At 44.7% G+C, this 22,264-nt stretch overlaps 1 protein-coding gene across 1 annotated transcript in view; it reads left to right on the top strand.

Annotated features, from left to right (window-relative positions):
- The window catches only part of LOC144803510 (neutral amino acid transporter 9-like), a 278,514-nt gene that overhangs the window by 181,751 nt on the left and 74,499 nt on the right, over positions 1 to 22,264 (top strand). Inside the window, exon 6 of the mRNA XM_078671868.1 lies at positions 2,632 to 2,736. Within this exon, the coding sequence (XP_078527994.1) occupies positions 2,632 to 2,736 (105 nt within the window). The remainder of the gene's footprint in view (positions 1 to 2,631; positions 2,737 to 22,264) is intronic.

Raw genomic sequence — 22,264 nt, 5'->3', positions numbered from 1 at the left:
TGGCATTAGATTCTGACACGTACCCAGGTTTACTATTCCTCGTAAATCTGGGAATGCTTCAGATTCCATGGGTGTTCCGTGGGAACACCCACAGCAACACCCATCGAATGCCCCTTTCACGCAGTGTTCTGCGAGAAAGTGGCACATATTTACAAGGCCATGAAAAGCCACATAAAGTGGCTTTATCTGGCCTTGTAAATATGCTGTGGCACATTGCTCCACTGGAACGTAAAAAAAGTGACACTCCTACAGTGAAAAAGTGTCTCTAGAAAGATGCAGATGCCAAAGGTATCAATAAAAAGCCCCCAACTGTGTTCCATGAGAGTACTTTCCAAATTATTTTCTGTAACTCTGAATTTGGAGAGGTGGCGGAGAATGGTAGTGGTGGAGTGGCAAGATTGTGGTGACCAATGTTGTCTTGGGGGAGGAGCCATGTGATAAAGCTGCAACCTCAACAGCTAGATTTATCATACTTTCACACAACGCAACGCAGCAAGAGGCCTTGCTGCGCTGTGTGAAAGGGAGGGGACAGGAATGCACCATATTTAACATTACATAGGACATGTCTGTCCTCTCCTTGTGCTGGTGGACATTGTGCTGCCTTGTACCAACGCAGGCTCCCTTGTGCAGTGGTGCCAGTGTGCCTGCTTTGTATACAGGATGTACCTTTTCCTGCACAAAAACAATCATCAGAGGCATTTTCCTCTTCCTTCTGCAGCACACTTAGAAAGAGGAAACAGCAAGGATAGATAAAGATATTTCTCTTCCCCTAGGAAGGTATAGAACTTTAAAGCATTCCCAGGTTTAGCTGTCCTGGTAAATCTGGGAATGCCGCAAAATCCATGGTTGAATGCATGGGAACGCCCATGCCACACTCCACCTAGGGAACGCCTTCCCAGGGCAGAGTGATCTCAAAGCTGGACTATGGTAGCGCAACGCTTTCCGGATTGGCTAGACTAAAGACAGCTCCTCTTAGGGTTGCCCTCAATTCTGCTGCTAGGCTCATAACGGGCACTAAAAGATTCAACCATATTTCTCCGGACTTGCTGGCCCTGAACTGGCTTCCATATGAGGCTTGGATACAGTTAAAAATTGCATGCATGGCACACAAAAGCCATACACTTCAAGACCCCGCTGTACCTCGCACAGAAACTGGAGCTCTCGTGTGGTTCCAGAGCCTCCAGAAGCGCCAGCACCCTTTTGCTCAAACCACAAAAAGTTAAGAAAAATAGACCTACAGTCGAGCCTTCTCAGGTATGGCACAGAGGATCTGGAACTACCTTCCCCCCGAAGTCAGGGTAAACTCCACCATGGTCCCCTTCAAAAAAAGAAGTGAAAGGGCTCCTGGTGTAGACATTTTTGCCTCAGTCTGGCCTCTTCATCTGTTTCGGGGGCCAGAGACGTCAATTTGTGGCCCAGCTCCCGGGCTCACAAGAATGCTTGGACAATTTTTAGATTGTTAATCTGTCGTTTTTGATGATGCTGCTCTGTTTGCTTGTACTCTTCTTGATGTATAAACTGTAAAACGCTCTGATACCCTCGGTGTTCATGTTCACGCTATATAAAACTTTCAAAGTAAATAAAATAAGAGTAACGCAAGGCAGCGATTTGCGCTGCCTTGCTTTACTTCAGATTTACCAAGCCTCACAGGGCCATGCAAGGTGGTCTTGGGTGGCTTGGTGAATCTCATTCTAGGTTTTGCGTCACCCTGAATCACTTTGCATGGCAAAAGGGCAAGGCAAAATCTTGTAAATCTGGCAGTAAGTTTTATGGCTAACCGACAAAGGATTTGTCCAATCTCTTTTCTTCCAAACTCCTAACCCTCACTTCCCATGTGGCCTCTGCTCCCCTCCTCATTCATTTTAAACAGAGAACATTGGACTCAGAAGTGAAATAAAACAAATAACTATATATTGAACATTAATTTGAGGTGTCTAACTGCATTATCAGTAGAGCTCTATTGAAACTTGGTGAAACAATAACCCAATCTGCCTCCTAGATCCCTAATATGGGATACTGTAACAAGGTAACTGACTGTTATTCTTCTAGGGCCCGATTCACAGAATGAACCTAAGACTCAATCCTAAACTTACTACTATTTTGTTATTCACAGAATGCACTTACTACTTTTGGCATTCACAGAATGAACTTACTACTTTTGGTATTCACAGAAGTTAGGATTTTGTCTTAAGTTTGTCTTAAGACAAACTTAAGACAGACTTAAGACAGACATAAGACAAACTTAAGACAGACTTAAGACAAAATCGTAACTTCTGTGAATACCAAAAGTAGTAAGTTCATTCTGTGAATGCCAAAAGTAGTAAGTTCATTCTGTGAATGCCAAAAGTAGTAAGTGCATTCTGTGAATGCCAAAAGTAGTAAATTCAGAATTGAGTCTTAAGTTCATTCTGTGAATCGGGCCCATGGTGTCTCCATGAGTGCAGAGTATCAGTGACATACGTGAAAGTAAACCCTGCAAACCCTGCAAAGCACAAATCTACACTGCTCACCTGAGACCAAGGAGCCAAACCCCACTACAAAAACACCTGAATAAATGCAATGCACAGGTGCCGGAACACATGCATACATGTCCTGCTTGTAACTCTTGTCCTCTCTCCTCTTACATTTCAGGTACGCGATCTCAGCATTGGGTACCTCTTGGTGTGCCTGACTTACCTCTACGTAGGAATGATCTTCTACGTCACCTTCCCAATCGCCAAGAACTGTATTGCTCAGGTAAGTGACTCAAAGCTGAGCCAGTGGACATGTTGCTATATCAGTACTCTAGAGGTTATCCTTACAACTACTATTTTATTTAATTGATGTCAGAAGTTTAAGCAGCAGTGGCTCATTGCTTGTGTGACATTAGCAAGAGTATGGGGTGTTCATCCTGTAGTTAACCTTTTTGAGCCAAATGAAGTCCAGTTATTTTTCTTGTTTTGATGTTGAAAGAAAAGTGATTAACAGAAGACAACAAGAAGGTGTTTATGGAGGTCAATAATAGGATGCTATTGGTGACGTTGGTTATAAAGCACTTGCAGGTAAAGGCAAGTTGGTAGTGGTAAATCTGGCTATCACTGGTTGAAACAGTCAGTAGAGGCATGAATTTCTAAATTGATTGGACAAGGGACTTCTTCTCTGCCTTCTCTCCTAAAATACATATGGGCATATTGGGGGATGACCTCCCCCTCTATATCTCCATCTAAGTGGATGACATCTTGTTGTTTCTCCAAACCAAACACTCTGACATAGAGGGTGCCTTTAAAGCTTTAGAGGACTTTGGTCACCTATCGGGCCTTAGCAGGAATTGGGATACGTCAAATGTGTTCGCAATACATGCCCCGGCAACACAAAAAATTCCACCAGAAGTAGGGCATGAACTTCGTTTGGAGCCGGCCACATTTCACACATGGGCATTCACATCCATCACACCACCGCTGGCATCTTAAAGGGCAATATCAAGACAGCTCTAATCTCCCTACGGCAGTCCATCCATTTCTGGCTGACTCTCCCACCATCTGGTATGAGCAGGGTTGCGCTCTACAAGATCATGTTCCTCCCACACCTTCTAAGGTATATTGCAGCACTCCCAGTTATTGCTCCCTCAATCAGGCGTTTGTTAAGCACTACTACTCACCCGTAAGGTTCTCAAGGCGCTGGAGGGGGGGTAGCAGGCTCCAGTCCATTAAGGGGGGGGGGGGGTCTATCGAAGAGCCAGGTTTTGAGGTTTCTTGCAAAGATGAGGAGCATTGTTGTCTGTCTGAGGTGGAGCGGCAGGGCATTCCAGGCTCGCTCCACGAGGAAGGAGAAGGAGTGGCCTCCCGTTCTGGTCTTTCTGGTGCGGGGGACCACAGCGTAAGAGAGCTGGGCAGATTGTAGGGTTCTCTGGGGTCCGTGGAATTTGAGTCGGTTGTTCAGGTATGCTGGTCTGGTGTCGTGGAGGGCCTTGTGTGCGTGGGTGAGCATCTTGAAGGTGACTCTACCTTCGATGGGGAGCCAGTGGAGTGCGCGCAGGTGCTGGGAGATGTGGCAGTGTCTTGGCAGGTCGAGGACCAGTCTTGCGGCGGAGTTCTGGATGTTCTGTAGCTTGCAGGTGAGGTTTTTGTTTATTCCGTCATAGAGTGTGTTGCCGTAGTCGAGTCTGTTGGTGACCAGGCCGTGAGTGACGGTCTTTCTGTGTTCAAGTAGATCCCTTTGAAGGTCTTATGTGGGATGCAGAGGGTATGGAAGCAGGAGGACGAGACAGAGTTGATCTGGTGGTCCATTTTGAGCTCGGAGTCCAGGATGATTTCCAGGTTGCGTGCGTGGTCTGTGGGGGTGGGCGGGCTTCCAAGGACGGGGGACCACCAAGTGTCGTTCCATGCATCGGGGTTTGGGCCCATGATGAGTACTTCTGTTTTGTTGGTGTTTAGTTGTAGGCAGCTCCCTAAATCCATCTGGCCAAGACTGATAGCTTGCCGATTTATCTAATTTGGGAGATGGGTGCTGTAGAACTGCGCTGACCAAAGAACGACTTCCTACCGATAACGACAGGCTAATGGTCCCTAATCTGGGATTGTACTATCTTGCCTCACATCTGAAATGGGAAGCCCACTGGAAGAACTGCTAATGGAACGGAGTACCTGCCGGGATCCAATTTGCACCCCATTGTGCTACTCTGCTGGCCTAACCCATAAGCCCACATAGCTGAACGAAAGACCACCACTCTAAGCTCCTGCTTGATACCCTTCCATTTACATGGGCAGGAGCTTTGCAATTACTGCAGACGAGGGTCTCCTATGTGAAAGTTCTTTCGTCTCTATTACAGTTTCAGCATTAGAGCAACTGTTCTGGATTGCATGACTGGAAGCAGAGAGGTATGACAGAACTTGTGGATTGGTATACAAATCTACAGCTATGGGATTTTGCAGATCTGGTCGAGGAGAATGTACTCCTCGTCCGACACTTTCTAGTGTACAGAGAGGTAACGGAAGCCATGTAGCGTGCATGGGGAGGAGATGGGCGGCCCAGGGCATGGATGTCTGTCAACTATCTGCACTAATTTTAAGCAAGGGAAAGATAAGGGATTATAGGGCTCAAATCACAGTAAACAAATATTTACACATAAATGCAAATTTGTGCGGTGCTTAAAAGAGGAGGGATGTCATCCCCGATTCCTTAAATCCAAGACGTTATATAATTAACAATGCCTCTAATAACAAACAATAATGTACAAATAATAGTAATATAAGTCATCCAGACATCCGTATATTCTCCAATTCTTTCTTTTCTTGGTTCGAATTCTCCGTCAGCCAACACGTGTTTCGTCAGCGGGTAATTCACCCCTTGGCTTCCTCAGGGCTGGAAAAATTATTAGGCCAACTTATACATCCATCTTGTGTAAATATCAACCCATTTCACCCTGTGCCAATAGTGACTGATCTTGGTCTAGAATCACAAAGCACAGTGAGTGGTGGAAACCCATGCAACTTAATTATTTATCATAAAAGTCTCATTCTGCATGAACAACATTTCACACCAAATTATTCAATAATTTCATAAACATATTTAGTCCTTTCCTGTTTTCGATTGATTGCCACTACATCCAGAAATTAAACACAATTAATTTAAATAAGTGTAAGTTGTGCACCCGTTAAGGAACATGATAGCATGAACCACTACAGGCATGCCCCGTGTCTCCATATCCAAGTGAAGCCCTAAGCTACCTAACCGTAAGTATCTGTCACCTGATATCAAATTTAGAAGGTTCCTGTTTCATTTGTATCAAATCTGTGAGGGACAAAGTAAGTAATCAGGGGCAGGTTTACAAGCCCCTTGCGACAACTTTACGCCATGTTGCGTCACTTCTGTGGCACAGCGGCATCGTAAACAATGCGCCACGTTGCAACATATTTACAACATGACGCATCTAGGGAAATGCGTCACATTTTAAAGCCCTGCGCCACATTATACCAGTAGCGGTGCGTCCATTGGGGCGTAGGGGCGTAGCCCCACTAAGCCCTGGACGCACCGTGCACTACACTAATTCAGTAATATTCTCGTAATATTATTCTCTTCAACAGCGCAGCGCGGGATCATGTGACGTGACGTCAATGCCTCAATGGTATGGTGCGGTCGGAGGGGGTGGGGGGTGGGGCTGCTGGTCTGCTGCAGCTGCTTGAGTGACAGAAGCTGCAGCAGGCCAGCACTGTGCGCATGATACCCCCGGGCTGAGACTTGCCCGGGCATGCGCCGATGCCCTTAGGCATAGAGAAGGGGCTGGAGGTACGGCTTCAGCCGGGCCGGGTTTGAATGGCTGCCCAGGGCGAGCAGTCCATGTGCCACCCTAGCCAATCCTGGCGCTGCATGCAGCGCCAGGATTGGCTGGCCCACCGTGCAACATCCATTATTTGATGCCGCGCGTGAGTGGGCGGGGGCAGAGTGGCGCGACCCCCGGGCAGGAGCCAGGAGGAGAAGCAAGCAGGCCCCGGTGTCGTGGGAGTGTCAGTGTGTTCCAGTCCTGGTGTGTTCTCCGTCGCTGCCTGTCTGGGTGAGTAGTCTGTCCCTTGAGTATGGGTTAGTAATAGTTTGTCAGCCACCGTACTACCTCGGACATCACTGTAAGTCTGAGTTTTTTTTTATTAAACCCACCCAGTTCTGTAGCTTGCGTATTTCTATGATTTGTATTCGTTTTTGTAAGTTGCGTGTTTTCTGCTTTTGATTTTATGTTTAATTCTCTATCGGGTCTCGATTTAATATTCTACGCTAATTATCTAAACCGAATTATAGCCCTGGTTTAGTTCTCTGCGCTAATTATCTAAAGTGAATCGTAGTCCTTAGTGAATGAACTGTGTTTAAAATTGAACGTTTGACTTTAAAATAATCTGCTCACTTTTCTTAAGTTCTTTTACGTTATAAACTTTGATATACATTGTCATGGGCGCTATTGTTTAAAACGTGTAAGTAAGATACAACTCGTTACCCCTGCTGCTCTGACCTTGTCTATTGAAATAGGCGCCTTCGGCATTCTGACTGGATCTGACCAATGGCGGCGCTCGGCTCGTGCTGATTGTCGTGGTATTGTTTTAACAATCAGCCCAGTCTTATCAGATTGGTGTCAGACCGCACATTTACACGGCGCAGCATCAGAGGCCCCTTTAATCCGCGCCAATGTGATGAACTAATGAGTTGGGATCCTGCTGCCCGAAAATGTATTCTCATGAGAAGGGCCAAAGGAATGCACGGGCGTCTTAGAGTATATGTTCTCGAAATGAAAGCCACTCACTCGACTCGAGTTTCATCACTCCCACATCTCGTTTTCAAATTCGCATTTACTAATCACACCTGCGTCTGGCAGTAAGTCAATTTTGATTTACTAAAATCCCTCGGCATGCATAATCAAACGGCCGCGCTTGTTAATTATAATCCGGTAAAACAGCATGCATCCGTACACTTCTAATAGGCCATACTCTTTGCAAAAACATACCTTTTCAATCTACTCTGAAGGGGTAATAAGCCTTTTAAACACCTGGCCTCGACCTCAGTCCCACGCCAATTGACTGACATTTACATTTAAAATCAAACACTGCATGAATTGTATGGTATGTATAAGCTATGTAGCGCCTAAGTGAGGCGAAGCATGCCTCTGGGCATGTGTTTCTAGTAGTCGATAATCTCAAAGTAGGCTGCAAACGTAATCTCTCCATAGGCTCCCAAGTTCCCTTCCATTGCCTGTCTTCTCAAGGAAGACCCTTTGATGCCTAGTGACGTAAACTTGTACAATGCAACATTTTGTCCAGGGTTGCCTCCTTCCTGGCCTGATTTACAGCAATATCCTCCAGCGGTAGTTCTGTTGGCCTCGTACACTATCAGGGCTCTATTTTGTTGTTTCTGCCCATCATATCTCGTGTTTTTCTGCACTGTCCAAATCTCTGTTGCATTTTCTGTTCTAGACTTGTCCATTAGTAGCTGCAGGTTTGGTTTTCAGTAGTTTGTCGTATCTTCCTCCTTGTTTCACAGTCTTCTGTCTTCATTGGTCCTGTCCTTGGACAACCTTTGCCACTAATATTATCTTATCTCTTTGTCACCCACTCTCTGCTCTCTGGCACGGTCTTGTATTAGTTAAGGTTGGTTTGAAACATAGTGCAGCTCTTTGTCGCCCTGACTTCTCTCTATTATCCAGCAATGTTGATAGATGCTGAGCTGTCTTCATTAACATCATTTCACTCTCACCCCTACCTTCTCTCTATCAGCACTCCCTTTAAAATTGAGTTGAATGTCATTATCACACTTCTGTAAAGCCATCTTTGTTCCTTTCTGCCACACTGTATATCAGCAGTCACTGAGTAGGCTTTTAATCATATCACATTACTTTATTGGGGTTTCTTCTCGTTCACTGTTGGGTTGGCTTTTGATAGTCTTATACCGCCCTTTTTCCCCCCTCTTTTCTCTGGTGTGGTCCATCGGCAGCTGTTGGGTCAGCCTTTCATCGTGTCTTGTGTGGTCCTCCGTGCTCCCACTCTTCTCTGGATTGGTTCATTGACCGCTGTTGGGTAGGGTGTGTTGATTGAAAGACGGTGCAGAGCTCACTGGACTTTAAGGGCAGACACTGTACCCTCATTTTGCACTCGCAAGTGTTTTTCTGCACATAGCGGCCACCCACATACAGCCACCCACCCATACACAGAGCCACCTACACAGCCACCTACACACACACAGAGCCACCTACACACACACAGAGCCACCCACACAACCACAGAGCCACCCACACAGACAGACAGAGCCACACACACAGACAGACAGAGCCACACACACAGCCAGACAGAGCCACACACACAGCCAGACAGAGCCACACACACAGAGCCCAACACACACAGAGCCCAACACACACAGAGCCCCACACACACACAGAGCCCCACACACACACAGAGCCCCACACACACAGAGCCCCACACACACACAGAGCCTCCCACACACACAGAGCCCCCCACACACACAGAGCCCCCCCCCACACACAGAGCCCCCCACCCACACACAGAGCCCCACACACACACATAGCCCCACACACACAGAGAGCCACACACAGGGAACAGGGGGCAGGAAAGCAAGCACAACGAGGGAACAGGGGGCAGGAAAGCAAGCACAACGAGGGAACAGGGGGCAGGAAAGCAAGCACAACGAGGGGACTGTATTTTTGGGACAAGGCCACGACATATGAAGTAGATCACCTATGTTAACTTATCACAATCTCGCCAGCGCAGCGAGGCGCACTAGCACTAGGGTATTATTTGTGGAGTTTCGCCAGATGTATATACCAGTCCTACAGTAATTTAAAATGTATTTCTTTGCCAGAAAAGTGTGGAGTGCCTCGTTTGCTCCCACCTTAGGTGTGAATATTGTTGATCTGAGATTTTCATGAAAGTCTTATAGTCTGAATTCAGCACCTGAGCGTAATAGGACAGAATGTATGAAGCTCTGTGGTTATACTGAATAAGCAGCTACCTATGTTATGCCATCTATTAATGTAATAACTGCACTTCCACAATTGCTTTATTAACCTTCCTGCTTTCTCAAATTTGCTTGAAAATGCATGATTTTTCTTCTTTTTTTCCAAAATTTTCTTGGGGGGGGTTACCCCCCCAAACTCCCCTTTTGGGGTTCGGTCTCGCACGCTGCGCGCACTCGCTACGGTGCTGTATGCAAATCACATTGCGCCCCACCACTTTCAAATGTCACCCACCGCCCCTGCATTATACCTGCATCAGGTATAATGTATGCAGGGTGAGTGTTGCCATGCAGGAAAGTCTCGGAAAAATGATGCAGTGAAATCTACAAGATTTCATGGAGTCACTTTTACGACCCCACTGCGTCAAAGCCTTGCACCTCCTTGAAGCAGGCGTAAGGAGTGACACAGCATGTTAAAAGAATAGGTATTCCTAACCATTGATGGAGTTGCATCGTACTTGCAACACGACTCCAGCAATGCATTGCCCTTACGCCGAAAAGATTCGTCACGCTTCTGTTGATCCATGTGCCAAGGTGCGCCTCATTTTAAATGCAGCGCATCCATGGTGGCACAACGTTTTTTTTATGTGTCGCAATTTAACTGGTGCATCCCTGCTAATATGCAGGGATGCACCAGTTCTTGTAAATCTGCCCCATAATTTTAAGCATGTGTGCTCCTTTTGTATGAGCAGTAGCCTGTGGCACAAAACAACAAGCCCTTAGTCTTGCCCAGTTAATACAGTGTCCACTGACACATCAATCTACTTCTGCTAACATTAATCAGAGCGGGCTAGGGGGACACCACCACACTCCCCAAATTATGCTCTCATATCCTTGTGGTCAGTATGCATGGATCTTCAACCATGGCGAGTGCACCCGGTTCTGCACTATTAATGGACAAACCTGTGTGCACTGATCACCCTCATTTATAGAGCTATACTAGCCCAAAGGAAGTGCACACTGACCAGACTGCTTTATGGTTGGTCTCAGGGCATAGGCCTGGCTCTCACAGACGGCAACTGGAATAACATTCTAACGGACACTCCTTGTAAATCTCGCAATTCTCTGTTCCATCTTATCCAATTATACTATATCCATAGGGCGTACCTAACACCGAAGTGCATCACTCTAATGTTCCCGGTGACACAGACGACGGGACAGATTTACAAGCCCCCTGCTCTACATGTACGTCACATTTTGTGACGTACTGATGGCGTATTTCACTGCTCCATATATTTACAAGGACAAGAAAAGCCAACCTGCGTGGCTTTTCCTGTCCTTGTAAATATGGCTCTTTACACACAGAACTTTGAGTGAAAGGGGCGTTCCATGGGTGTTGCTGTGGTGTTCACATGGAATCAGACACATTTCCAAATTTACGAGGAAACGTAAATCTGGATATGCGGTCAGTATGCTACGCCACCCCTAGGGCACAACGAGGAGAAATGTTTAAAGTTCTCCTTGTTTTTTCCTCTTTCAATGCGTGCTGCATTCTACAGCACGCATTGAAAGAGGAAAATGCCTCTACTGATTGTTTTCGTGCAGGAAAACAATCTTCCCATGATGCAGGCATCCTTGCACCATGGTGCAAGGGTGCCTGCACCGGCGCATGGCTGATGTTTGTGCGCCAGCGCAGGGAAGAGCACAGGAATGCAACATATCATTGTAAATATGTCGCATTCCTGTGCTCTGAAAGTGACTCAGTGCGGCGCAGTCAAATGGCTTGTGGAATGCACTGAGTCACTTTGTCATAAATCTGCCCCGAAGTGTCCTTGATACCGGGAAGAAGAGACAGATTTCTACCACATGGTGTGGGATTGCGTCCTCACCCTCTACTTGGATATGGTGATGAATCTCACCAATGCCACTATGTTCCCTAAACCTAAAGCCAACTCGATTACCCTGAGATTTGCAGACTAAGGCCCTCATTTATGATACTCCTTGCGCCCCCGGAACGTTACTTTTGTTTAACGTTCCCTGGCGCAGTAGCCTGTGTGATATTTATCAGGTAGCACTAAGCGACTTTTTATGGCTTAATGCTGCCTGATAAATATCAGCCCCTTTAACGCAGTGTTCTGCGTTAAAGGGGGTGCAATGGGGGCGATCCCTGCAACATCCATGGCCATTTGACACTGCCTCAGATTTACGAGAAATTGTAAATTTGAGGCCGCGCCAAAAGCTTACGCCTCCCCAGGGGAGGCGTAAGAGAGGCACAACGAGGAGAAATATCTTTATTTCTCCTCGTTTTTCGTTTTCTATGCGTGCTGCATTCTGCAGCAGACATAGAAAGAGGAAGAAGCCTCTTGTGATTATTTCTGTACGGAAAGGTTTCCCTTCCTGTACAAAAATAATCATCACCGCAACTCAGGCACCCTTCCACCATGGTGCAAAGGTGCCTGCGTTGGCGCACAGCAGCCCATTGTGTGCCGGCGCAGGGGATAAGGACAGAAATGCGCTGTATCTTATGGAAACGGCGCATTCCTGCTCTATTCTTTTGCCATAGGGCAGCGCAGCAGGAAGGCTTGCGGTGCTGCACTACGAATGAGCCTCATAAATTAGGCTCTTAGCACTTATACTCATCCGACGGCAGATATCCTTGATCTGGAATGCACCCACAGGCTTAATTCTCCAGGTATGGAGGCAGGAACTGTCTACATGGACTCCACGTGAAGGTGCTCTATTGAAGGAAGGAACATTAAGGTCTACGCAGCCGTGACCATGCGCAGGCACGGGTCTAGAAGGTTTCCCATTCATAGATGACACAGGGTGAGTACTTCCGCTGTTGGACATAAACTTATCTGAGGAGAGATGAGCCAACACACTCTGGTCCATGAACACTCGAAGGCCATTTAGATTAGGCCATCCCCATAATGCCATACCACAGACTTTGATTAGCAACTCAACGCTCCAAACAACTCCCACAGAACAATATGCATGTCTCACTTTAGCTTTGGCTAACATTTCCTTACTCCCCCTTACCCAATGAAAAGTTTTGTGTAACTGTCATGTTGTACTACTATTACTTTTTACCACGTGCCAATGTTCCAGTACAGTTTTCTCTTACACAGATTGTGTCTCAGAATGAAACCATGCCATGTTCAGATGTGCAACGCCCTATTCAATAGATAACAATAATCCTTCCTTTGTTTTGAATCCATACATGTACCACATTGTTCCATTCTCAAACGAATGCTATGCCATATCACCTGTATCCTGCTTCATTTGACAGTAATGAGTAAACGCTTGGGGAATTCGAAGAGGAGATAGCATAAGATGCTCACTTGATTGGTGGTGTGAAACCTAATGGGCCCGATTCACAGAACTAACTTAAGACAAAATCCTAAACTTACTACCATTTAGGTATTCACAGAAGGCACTTACTCATTTTGGTATTCATAGAAAGGCACTTACTCATTTCGGTATTCACAGAAGGCATTTAGGAGTCCTAAAGTTAGGACCCCTAACTTTAGGACTCCTAAATGCCTTCTGTGAATACCGAAAGTCTTAAAGTTAGGATTTTTCTCGGTTTAGGAGTAGTATAGTTAGGAGTCCTAACTTTAGGACTTCTAAATGCCTTCTGTGAATACCGAAAGTCTTAAGGTTAGGGGAGCATATTAGCAAGATGCTCGTTAAAATTATCGCCGCACTTGTATATATTGGAATTCTATCGGGCATATATTTTTAAGCACATTATCGCCGCTTTAGCGGCAGTTTCCTGCCACCAAAACAGCGATAATTTTAACGAGCTTATTGCTAATATGGCCCAGGATTCTTCTTAGTTTAGGAGTAGTGAAGTTAGGATTCCTAACTTTAGGACTCCTAAATTACTTCTGTTAATACCGAAATTAGTAAGTGCCTTCTGTGAATACCAAATTGGTAGTAAGTTTAGGATTTTGTCTTAAATTAGTTCTGTGAAGTGGGCCCAATCTCTCTGGACTGCCATACCTTTGTATTTATGCTTATTTTGGCACAGTAAACATTTTATAAACTTCAAGTGGGCTCTGAGCAATATTGTTCTGTCACATTTCTGAACAGTGTTTACCAAGAATAGCTCTTTGAACTGGAGCCTTTATAAGGCAGAGAATTAAGCCCACAGCTGGTTATCCCTTCCCATCGCGCTAGGATTCTGAGCAAGGTGCCAGGTCTGTGGCATCAAACCTGGCTAGAGGTAACACAAAAAAAGCTCACTAACATCACCTTGTTATCTTTGTGGCATTTGGGATATTATTCCCAAGGTGATGAGATGGTGAAACGGAGCCCATCATCTGGAAAATGTAGTTGGAATAAAGCCATTCTGATGATTCCCGACAGGAAAGGAAGGTTGAAAACTGGTTGGATATGGTCTGATTCATCTGGTCCAAGTTGCATTTTGATGTCTATTGAAGTGCCCAGTCTCTTTTGTACAGGTTTCGGATAACACCACAGTCTCTAGGTACCGATTTACAAGTGCTCAGATATTTTGGCTATTGCAGGTTCAGAGGTTCTGAAACACCTCTGAATTCATTCAGTCTGGCACTCTAACAATTCACTAGTATCTTTAAAAACGTTTGTAGATAATCTGGCATGCTTGTGGCTGCTTGTATGAATTAGCATTACCAGTGACAGGGTGGGAGTATCCAAACCAGAATGTGGGGAAGTCTCACTGGAGTTGCCAGTAGTTGGCACCAAGACAGTGCCCCCAGAAGATATCTGGGATCTTTGACGATCAGGTGGAACTCAAATGGCATGTTATATATTCCAACAACACTCATTACTGAGAATTATAGCAGACCTAGAAGTTTTGATCACCCTCCTAGGTTTTGCAAACTTGTCAACACTGAATTTGCTGAGGAGGTGTCTAATTCTTAAAAAATCCCAAACAGATATTTTACTGGAAGTTGCAGATTTCCTTAGATCGTAATAAAGCTCTACCTTGGCTTGATTCCTTATACTTCTGTTGCTCACGCTCACCTCTCTGCCATCATGAGCGGTAATGTCAATGGGATCTCTTTATCCCCTCTTTTTTAACCAATGGGGCTTGCAGCTTGGTGGGTACATTTCTGCCTCCCAATAATTCATAGGGAGTACTACGAGTAATATTAACGGTTGTGGTACAGTATGCCTAGAGGCAAGATCTTAATGCATTTCGGACTGATAAGTTACCCCAATGGGCCAATTGTAAGGTCTCCTTAATCATACGGTTAGTCCGCTCAACTTAGGGATGGTATCACGACTCCTTGCGATGAGAGATGCTACAGAAAGTAACTGGCAGCCATTGCACTTACTAATTGTAATTGTAAACCCTTCCTTGAAAATGGCTGTTTAATGAATTCAAGAAGGTAGACAATTCCATATCAATGTGTTTGCTATAATAATCTACTAAAACCTCAGCATAACATATGGCTGTAGGTAGCTTATACATTGGTCTCATTGAATCATCGCCCACGTTCTGCCAGGGTTCCAAGGGAGTGGAGTTTCAATATTTTGTCTGTTTCGCTACATAACTGACACTCTTTTACAACCAATTCCACATTACGGTCCATGGCGAGCCACCAATAGTTCATTCTCAGTTTTCTTTTCGTACCATTGATACCAGGATTTCCTTCATGTGCCAAACAATGAGACATGGTCTTAACTGAACGAGGAACACCAGCACATCATTTCTCGGAATTACTTCATCTTCAATCGACAGCTCATCCTTTGCTTTTCAGTATGGCCTGAGGTTCTCATTTAACCCTTTCTACTTGGGCCAACCCTTCACAATGAGAGAATGCTCTGATTCATCAGCAATTGCGTCATCCAATCAGTTCTACTTAAATAACTTTCACAAAAGTGCTCATCCAATGAATACGCAACTGCCAAATTGTCATCACTTTATACTCCTCATCATCAGCAAAACAATCCCAAATGGCAAATGAGATAAATAATCAACAGGCACATTGAATTTACCTGGAATATGCTCAGCGTCAAACACATACTCCTGCAAATTACACACTAATTTCATAATGTTAGGAGATAACACCCTTACTCAAGATGAAAACTGAAGGTTTGTGGTCCATTTTGATCATAAATGGCTTTCTACATAAGAAACCTAAATTTGACCATGGTCACCACACATGACAACAGCTGATACTCAATGACAGAGTACTTTGCTTTCTCAACCCTTTAACTTGCTAGAAGCAAAGGCAATGATGTGATCACGACCCTGTGCAGTTTGGCTAAGGACATCTCCTAGACCCATTTACCTGCATCAACAGCACAGAGAGCATCTATTTATCAAAGTTATTCAAGGATGGCACCCCTTGCAATTCTTCATTCAAGAGGCGCATACTGTCAGAGCTCTTCTTGTCCCAGACAAAGTCAACTTTTTTTGGGCATGGTGTTGCATGGGTTCCAACTTTTCCATGTAGTTTACAATACATGGGGAGTAAAACTCTCACAAAAAAAGGAAAGCAGTTCATCCTTGTTGGTTGGTTGCAGTGACTGGACTATAGTGGAGACAAGACTGGGTTTGGGCACAGTAACACAGGAGATAAGCCAAGTATTCCACTTTGCCTTTGAAAACCTCACACTTATCATTTTTCGAGGGTCGAACCATTTGCTTGGACACTTTTTAAGACCTCAATTAAAATGTCCAAATGACTCTCCTCATTCTCAAAAAACACAGGTACATCATCCTAAACACCTTAATCCCCTTCATCTCATGAAATAGTCTGCTGATTATTTTCTGGAAGACTGCTGAGGTTGAAAAAGTCTGAAGGGCATTCCACAGAATCTGTAAGCTCTGCTGGGTGTGATAAAACAAGTGAAGTCCAGAGTCAAAAGCCCTTTGGCATTAGCCAAGGTAGCCACCATTTCGTGCAAATGGGGCAAGGGTCGACTTTCAACTATCACTTCTCAGTTCAACTGCTTCAAATGTATACACAGTCTGATCTCAACATTCTTTTTCATCACTACTATGATGGGTGATAACCATGAGGATGTTGAGATCGATTCAATCACCACTTCCTTCAACCAATTTTCCAATACATTCTTGACTTCATTACATGTGGGTATTGGAATGTTGCACACGTTCTGCTTTGTTGTAACAGCTTGGTCTTTCAATTTGGTGTCCCAAAAAGACTACTTTGTATTCTTGCAAGACATAATTCGAGTCAGCTTCTGAAAGACTGAATATGTAGGGTACCTTGCGCAGATTAATCAACATCTTGGACTCTGTTGCTTTGTCCATCTCAAAATGTTGACGTCTTAGTCAATTGCATACATTTTGACAGAACAGGCCTTCCTTCAAATGTTAGATTAGCCATGAACATTCCCTGCAAGCTGAGTTTTGTCCCGCATAGTCATCTGGTGTGATACAACTTGATTACAATCTACTTTTATTTAGAAGATAATTGTACTCTTCTTTGGCTATGATGACTTGTGTTCACCAGGATCATAAAGTTCTGCTGATTCACCTAGTTGGTCTATGGTGTTGCACTTCTCCAGTATTATATCTTTCATAGATTCACACGCTTGAATCTACCCCGTTGTCATGATGGGAGTCCTATGGGACCAGTAATAGAAAAGCAGTGCTAGTAGATAGGCCTTAGAAAACCCATTGAAAACAACAGACATTGTTTTCAACCTATTGACATTGTTGTAAAACATCCAAACTTTAGCCAATCAGAGCAGAGACCCAGAAGCACTCTTCCCCTGCAGAGCCACCATACCTCTGATTTCTTACCACACATCGTGTGATAGGAAGTCTCTCTGAGCTCTGCTCAGTCAGCTTTGACCTTTTGACCGTTCAGCTATTCATTGACTTTTTGAACCTCCAGTTACGTTCGAGGTACAGCATGAGAGATTACTTCTCAAATCTTTTGATATATCTATGGGGTACAGAAAAAGGCTTTTTAGGCCTTACAAATCCTGTGGAAAATTAATGCCATATTCAGAAGATCCTCACAAAGAGTGCTTATACTACCTGTACCCTCAACACAAATCAAAGAAATATAAGTAAAGGCAAAGGCACTAAAAGACAAGAAGGCCAGACAATTTCTCTTGCTCCAGAGAAAGAAGAAGGTTCGGTCAGACTCTGATTCTGACAGCGACGAAAAAAGACATACATCCTCTAAATGGTGCAAAAATGAGGACTCTGCCTCATGTGCCAAAGTTCCAAAGAGGGTGTAATTCCAATCCAGGGAAGTGCTGAAAGGTCGAGTGACAAGGATCTTCACAGCCCATCTCCTTCTCTCAGAAGATCTCCATCTGTACCTCCTTCAGTTCCTGTGACACCCTTGAAAGAGCCAATGACGAATATGTCGACGACAACAACACTGTTGACGACGGCTTCGTTATCGAGAGTGTAGATGATACAGACAGCCTTGATGCCAATAATCACAGTGGCGTCGACATCGTCGATGAGAACATTGACGGCCCTCTCCTCCTCGAAGGCTCCAACAATGACAAGTACATCGCTGGTGAGACTGGCGACTGCAGCCCGCATATCACCAGTCACATCTTTATCGTCGTCGTCCAACATCCTGTCAACAAAGACCACACCAACGTCTATCCCATTGACGACTTTCTCCACGTGGATATCTCTGGAGATGAAGGTTTATTTAGCTTTGTGTATAGTCCTTCACAACTGAATGTGAGGTGCCAGGAAACAGAAGACGAAGAGGTGAACATTCTTTCCAGGATAGGATCAAAGAGGTTGCCCTCAGGTATGATACCTTTGAGGATCATTAACCCTACGAAAAACAAGAGGAGTAACATCATCTACAGGGATTCTCTATGACAGTTCCTGTGTCTCTGGTTACAGACCACCGGTTAATGATAAATGACTATTACAAAAGATTCTGGATGCTAACCCATCAGCTCCACAAACTCTGAGATGTAAAGATACTCCTGAGTTTGTCCAAATATAGTCCTTACCGATTGTGGACTATATTTGGAAGAAGGGACTCAAGTTATTAAAGACTCCAACATCTGTGTGGGCAGTGGTGCCAAAACCTGATACAAAATATAGAGTACCAGAGATTGCACCAACTTGTCTTCTTGGTCATCCCAGGCCTGATTCTGTTATAATCCAGGCAGCACAGATGAGGGTTAAGAATCCATCTTCTCCATGATCGACTCTACCCGATAAAGATGGCTGTAGACTCAAAAACATCAGAAAACGGTTTTTGGCTATGGCGGCGACTGCGATAGGAGCCTATAATGCCCTAGCGATTCTAGGTAGGTATGACCCCCAAATGTCTTCTAATCTGTCTGCATTTGTAGAGTATCTCCACAATGACAACAAGAAAGAGGCAAGAGAGATACTTGCACAAGGTAAGAAAGCCTCTTCTGAGATTATTGACGCAGCAATGGATATCTCCTCCACTGCTTTCCGTCAGATGGCTGGGGCAGCCGTACTGAGGAGCTAGGGCTGGCTGAAAGCTACATCTTCCTCCCCGAGGTGCAGTTGAAGATCTTTTACATGCCATTTGACAGCAAAAAGTTGTTCTACAAACATGTGGACCAAGCTCTCTAGTAACACTGAGCAATGAACTCCGCTCCGCTAGCCAAAGTTGCAGCAATTTGGTAACTACATATTTAATGCAGACAAGAATTCCAGCTCCGCTACACAATGGAGTTACCTACTATACCCACAACCCTTAGGTAAATGAACTTTACATGCTAAAACAAAAAAAAAGCAAATACCAAATTCATAAAAGTGAAATTTGATAAACATCCACCAATGAGAGAGGTGATGATCTTGGGGTCACCCCTTGCCTAGGGGAAGGGCAAGCAGATGCTTTGAAAACAAAGAGCATATCATGCTGAACGATTCAGTGGTGGTCCCATCCTCCTAGGACCACTCCAAGCAAAGTTATGAGCAAAAATATAATGGCAACCAAAGGTCCAGCAAAGCATTATGGGGCGAGATTCTAGAGTTTAGTGAATATTGTAATATTAGCTCTCAGCTGATCCCGAGAGCCTGCTGCTTGAGGAGTGTTTTGATATTGAATACTCTAATATTCACTGCACTCCCATAATGCTTTGCAGGGCCTTTGGTTGGGATTGCATTTTTGCCCATACCTGTGCATGGGGTGGTCCTAGGAGGATGGGACCACCACCGAATTATGTCAGCATGATGTGCTCTTTGTGTTCAAGGCATCTGGGGTCATATTATCTAGATGTGCGTTATATAACGCACAATTCCATATCGCCGGCTATCGCCGGATTTTTTCGCCGTGTTAGCGCGTAATTATCAATGCGCAACAACGTTGTTTTCACGCGCTAATGTGTGCCTTGATAATATGGGGGGGTGGATTCAGCGTTATGATCCACACCCCCATGTTATCAATGCCTTAACACCTGGTCAGAGCAGGCGTTGGGAGACCTGCGATAAACGAGTTTATCGCAGGTCTTCTTCTCCCAACGCCTGCCTTGGTAATAGGGTGTTCCCACCACCAACCACATTTTACATGTGGTTGGACGTGGGAACGCCCACTTTGCATGTCATTAGCGATGTTTCTCGCTGACATGCAAAGTGGGCTTGAGGCAGGCGTTAGCATGCCCTTGTTAATAGGGCGCTGGAAGTATCGCCGCTTTCTCGGCACAATTCGCCGAAAAAGCGGCGATACTTCAGCTTGCTAATATGTTCCCTGGTTGGTCCTCTCCCTAGGTAAGGAAGGACCTCAAAATCAGCACGTCTCTCACACTGCTTACTATTTTTCATTTCACTTTTGTAAGATGACTATATACATTTGAGCATGTAAACATAGTATTAGTTATTGGTTAACTCAAGGCACCGCTTGCTATATTTTTATTTTTGTGAGATGTCTATATGTATTTTAACATGCAAAGATATATATATTTTTTTATTTAAATTATGTGAGAATTTTGTTTAAAACTCTGGAACAGGCTACTGCAACAACATTCCATTGATACAAAAGGTTACCTTTACATGCTACAAAGCATGTAACCAATTCACAAAAGTGAGCTTTGAAAAATATCAGTCAATGAGATAGGTGATGATTTCGGGTTCCGCCCTAATCTAGGGGAGGACCAAGCAGGTACCTTGAAAACAAAGGGGCATATTTACAATAAGTGGCGCATCCCTGCATATCAGCAGGGATGCGCCACTTATTGTGCGCCATGCCTCCGCCACAATGGATGCGCCGCATTTACAATGCGGCCACCATGAGGCAAAAAAGTGGCGCATTGCTGGAGTTGCGTCGCAAGTGTGACGCAGCTCCAGCAAGGCTCTAGGGTGCCCAATCCTTCAAATGCTGCGTCAATCCTTACGCCTGCTTCAAGCAGGCGCAGGGTTTTGACGCAGCATTGGCTTAAAATTGACTCACAGAAATCTTGTAGATTTCACTCAGCCACTTTTAGGAGGCGTTCCTGCGCATGAACGCCCCCCCTGTGCCGGAACGCCTCCTTATGGCGCAGGGCTTTACAATGTGACGCATCTCCGAGATGTTAATACCCTCTTTTGTGCCGCCCCTGCATCACAAAAGTGATGCAACGGCGGCGCAAAAGAGGCACAAGGGGCTTGTAAATCTGTCCCAAAGAGCATATCATGCTCAATGATTGTGGTGGTCCCATCCGCCTAGGATCACCCCAAGCAAAGTTATGGGCAAAAATTCAATGCCAACCAAAGGCCCAGCAAAACATTATGGGGCGAGATTCTAGAGTTTAGTGAATATCATAGTATCAGCTCTCAGCTGAGTCCAAGAGCCTGCCCCATGAGGAATGTTTGGATATTGGATACTATAGTATTCACTGCACCCTAGAATATTGTCCCATAATGCTTTGCAGGGCCTTTGGTTGGGATTGTATTTTTTGCCCATAACTGCAAAAAGCAAATGATGCAAAAGGAGAAATACACCTTACATTAATTGAGGATAATTCTGACTTCTGCTGGATTCATTTTCTGTTTGGTATCTCCTTCTTACTAATAGGAACTCTATTTTTTCCTTTTTTTAAAAAAAAGTCTGTGTCCCAATTTTAATCATGTCTCAGTGTATGTTGATATTAATAAACTGTACAGGATAACCTTAGAGTGCTTTTTGCTTTTACATTGCTTCTGTAGTTTAACATTGTCTAAATATTGATTGGATGCTTTTATGTTTGTGTGAACGTAGGTCCTTACACTAAGGTGCCCAAAGGGAATCTTTTTTTGACGAAAGAACAATGAAACTACTGTCAACAAAAAAGTCCACTTCAGTACGGAAGTACAAATCAATGTTGGGGATGATGCAAGCCTACATCCCGTAAATACCTAACTATTGTTTACGAATACATCCGCTGCAGGAAGAGATAGACAAGCAGTAGGGGCAAAGTTGCGGGTCTTTCGAGGATTTCATCTCAATAACTCATCAGATGAAGTCTGCAATGTCCTGGTGGGTGGACATACAAAATATCTTCCAGGGCTTCTCATTTATCTCTGTAAGGCCTCACATAGTTCTGACAACAGATGCTTCTCTCAAATGATAGAGAGCTAATTTTCAAGATCTAGAGATCCACAGCAAGTTGAACGTGCAGGAAGCTGCCTCCCACATCAATCTCTTTGAGCTGAAAGCAGTCTTCCTGGGTCTTCAGGCTTTCATACCCAGGTTACGCAATTTCTTGGTGTTGGATCAAATAGACAACACCACCACGACCAGGTTCTAACTATCCAAGGAAGGGGGCACGAGATCAAAGGTTCTCTCAACTCAAGCACAACAGATCTGGGAATGGGCGCTCAACAACAACATTACCTTAAAGGTAGAGCATGTCCCAGGAGAACAGAATGAATGGGCAGATGCCCTAAGCTGGACGGGCT

This window comes from Lissotriton helveticus, chromosome 1_2 (genome assembly GCF_964261635.1).
Source record: "Lissotriton helveticus chromosome 1_2, aLisHel1.1, whole genome shotgun sequence".
Taxonomy (NCBI): domain Eukaryota; kingdom Metazoa; phylum Chordata; class Amphibia; order Caudata; family Salamandridae; genus Lissotriton; species Lissotriton helveticus.
The sequence above is the reverse complement of the archived record's forward strand: the minus strand, read 5'-3'. Positions and strand labels throughout refer to the sequence as shown.